At 59.6% G+C, this 1288-nt stretch overlaps 1 protein-coding gene across 1 annotated transcript; it reads left to right on the forward strand.

Moving 5' to 3' along the window:
* Positions 1–5: 5 nt before the first annotated feature.
* LOC108584028 (putative protein FAM90A15P) lies at positions 6–734 on the forward strand (the record flags this gene model as incomplete). The annotated part of the gene is made up of 1 exon (XM_017954579.3): positions 6–734. A coding segment is annotated over one exon (729 nt), but the record flags the coding sequence as incomplete, so codon positions are not given.
* Between the last annotated feature and the right edge of the window lie 554 nt (positions 735–1288).

Genomic DNA, 1288 nt, shown 5'->3' on the forward strand with positions numbered 1-1288 from the left:
AGCCTCTCGTCGTGGTGAAGCCGACACACAGCAGGCCTCAGGGTGGCCGCCGAGAAGTTCCCCAGGCTGCCTCCAAGCCCCACGGCCTGATCCGGGTCATCAGCCCCCAGGCACAAGACAAACGTCCTGCGGTGACCTCACAGCCCTGCCCACCAGCCGACACACACAGCCTGGGCCTCGGCTCCAATCTCAGTTTCAGGCCAGGAGCCAAGAGACCTGCCCAGGCTCCGACTCAGGCTTGCCTGAACTTCCCCAAGAAACCGAGAACGGGTTCCTTCCAGATGCCCGAAAATGCCATCCAGGGAGGTGAGCTGGGGGCCCCGGAGACTCTCCAACCTCCGCCAGCTGCAACCGAACTCAGACCAAGTCCGTCGCCCCAGATGAGCAGGGGGACACCCGCCCAGGTGCCCAGCAGCGACCAGCAGCTTCCGCACAGCAGACCTTGCCTGCCTACTGCCCAGGCCTGCACCATGTCCCATCACCCAGCGGCCAGCCACGATGGGGCCCAGCCTCTCAGAATGCTCTTCCGGAGACTGGAAAACGGATGGTGGAGCTCCAGCCTTCTGACAGCTCCCTCGTTTCCCTCTCCTGAGAAGCCGGGAGCCCTCCTCGCTCACAGCCCTCATGTCTCAGAGAAGTCTGAGGCTCCCTGTGTTCCTGTCCCCCTGAGTGTGCTCTATGAGGACCTTCAGGTTTCCTCCTCCTCAGAGGACAGCGATTCTGACCTGGAGTGAGACTACAGGTGGCCGGGGCTCCATTGCATCCAGCTCCCGTGACTTGGAGGGGTCTGTGGGACTGAGGAGCACAGAGCAGAGAGCAGACTGTGTGTGGTGACTCCCAAGCTCCCCAGCTGTGGTGCTTCTGTGGATGTTGGAGCCCAGGCCAGGCAGGGACCAGGTGCAGAGACTCTGCCTCATCGAATTCTGGTGAGGGACATCGTAGTTTGCAGGGCTCTCCGGAAACCCGCCACCAGAAGCTTCTGTGCCAGTGATTCGTTGCCTTAGAAACTGGGTGACGGCGACGCGCGGGAGTCAGACTTCCGCTGTGATGTCAGTAGGAAACTGGGGAATGACTGTGTGTTTGCTCTCCAGATGACTGAATCAGGGAACAGTTAGGGAACCCTGAGAGATGCAGGCTTTCAGCTGTGCCCCGCCCTGACAGCAGTGTTTTGGACGCTGTGAAGCGTTCTGCGCATAGCGTTCTTGGGGTGTTTCCTCAGCCTCGAAAATTGGGCTGTGGAATGCTGTTGGAAACAGGTGTGTTTAATTTGTTTTGAAGTGAATAAAAT

This window comes from Papio anubis, unplaced genomic scaffold, assembly GCF_008728515.1.
Source record: "Papio anubis isolate 15944 unplaced genomic scaffold, Panubis1.0 scaffold7080, whole genome shotgun sequence".
Lineage (NCBI taxonomy): Eukaryota > Metazoa > Chordata > Mammalia > Primates > Cercopithecidae > Papio > Papio anubis.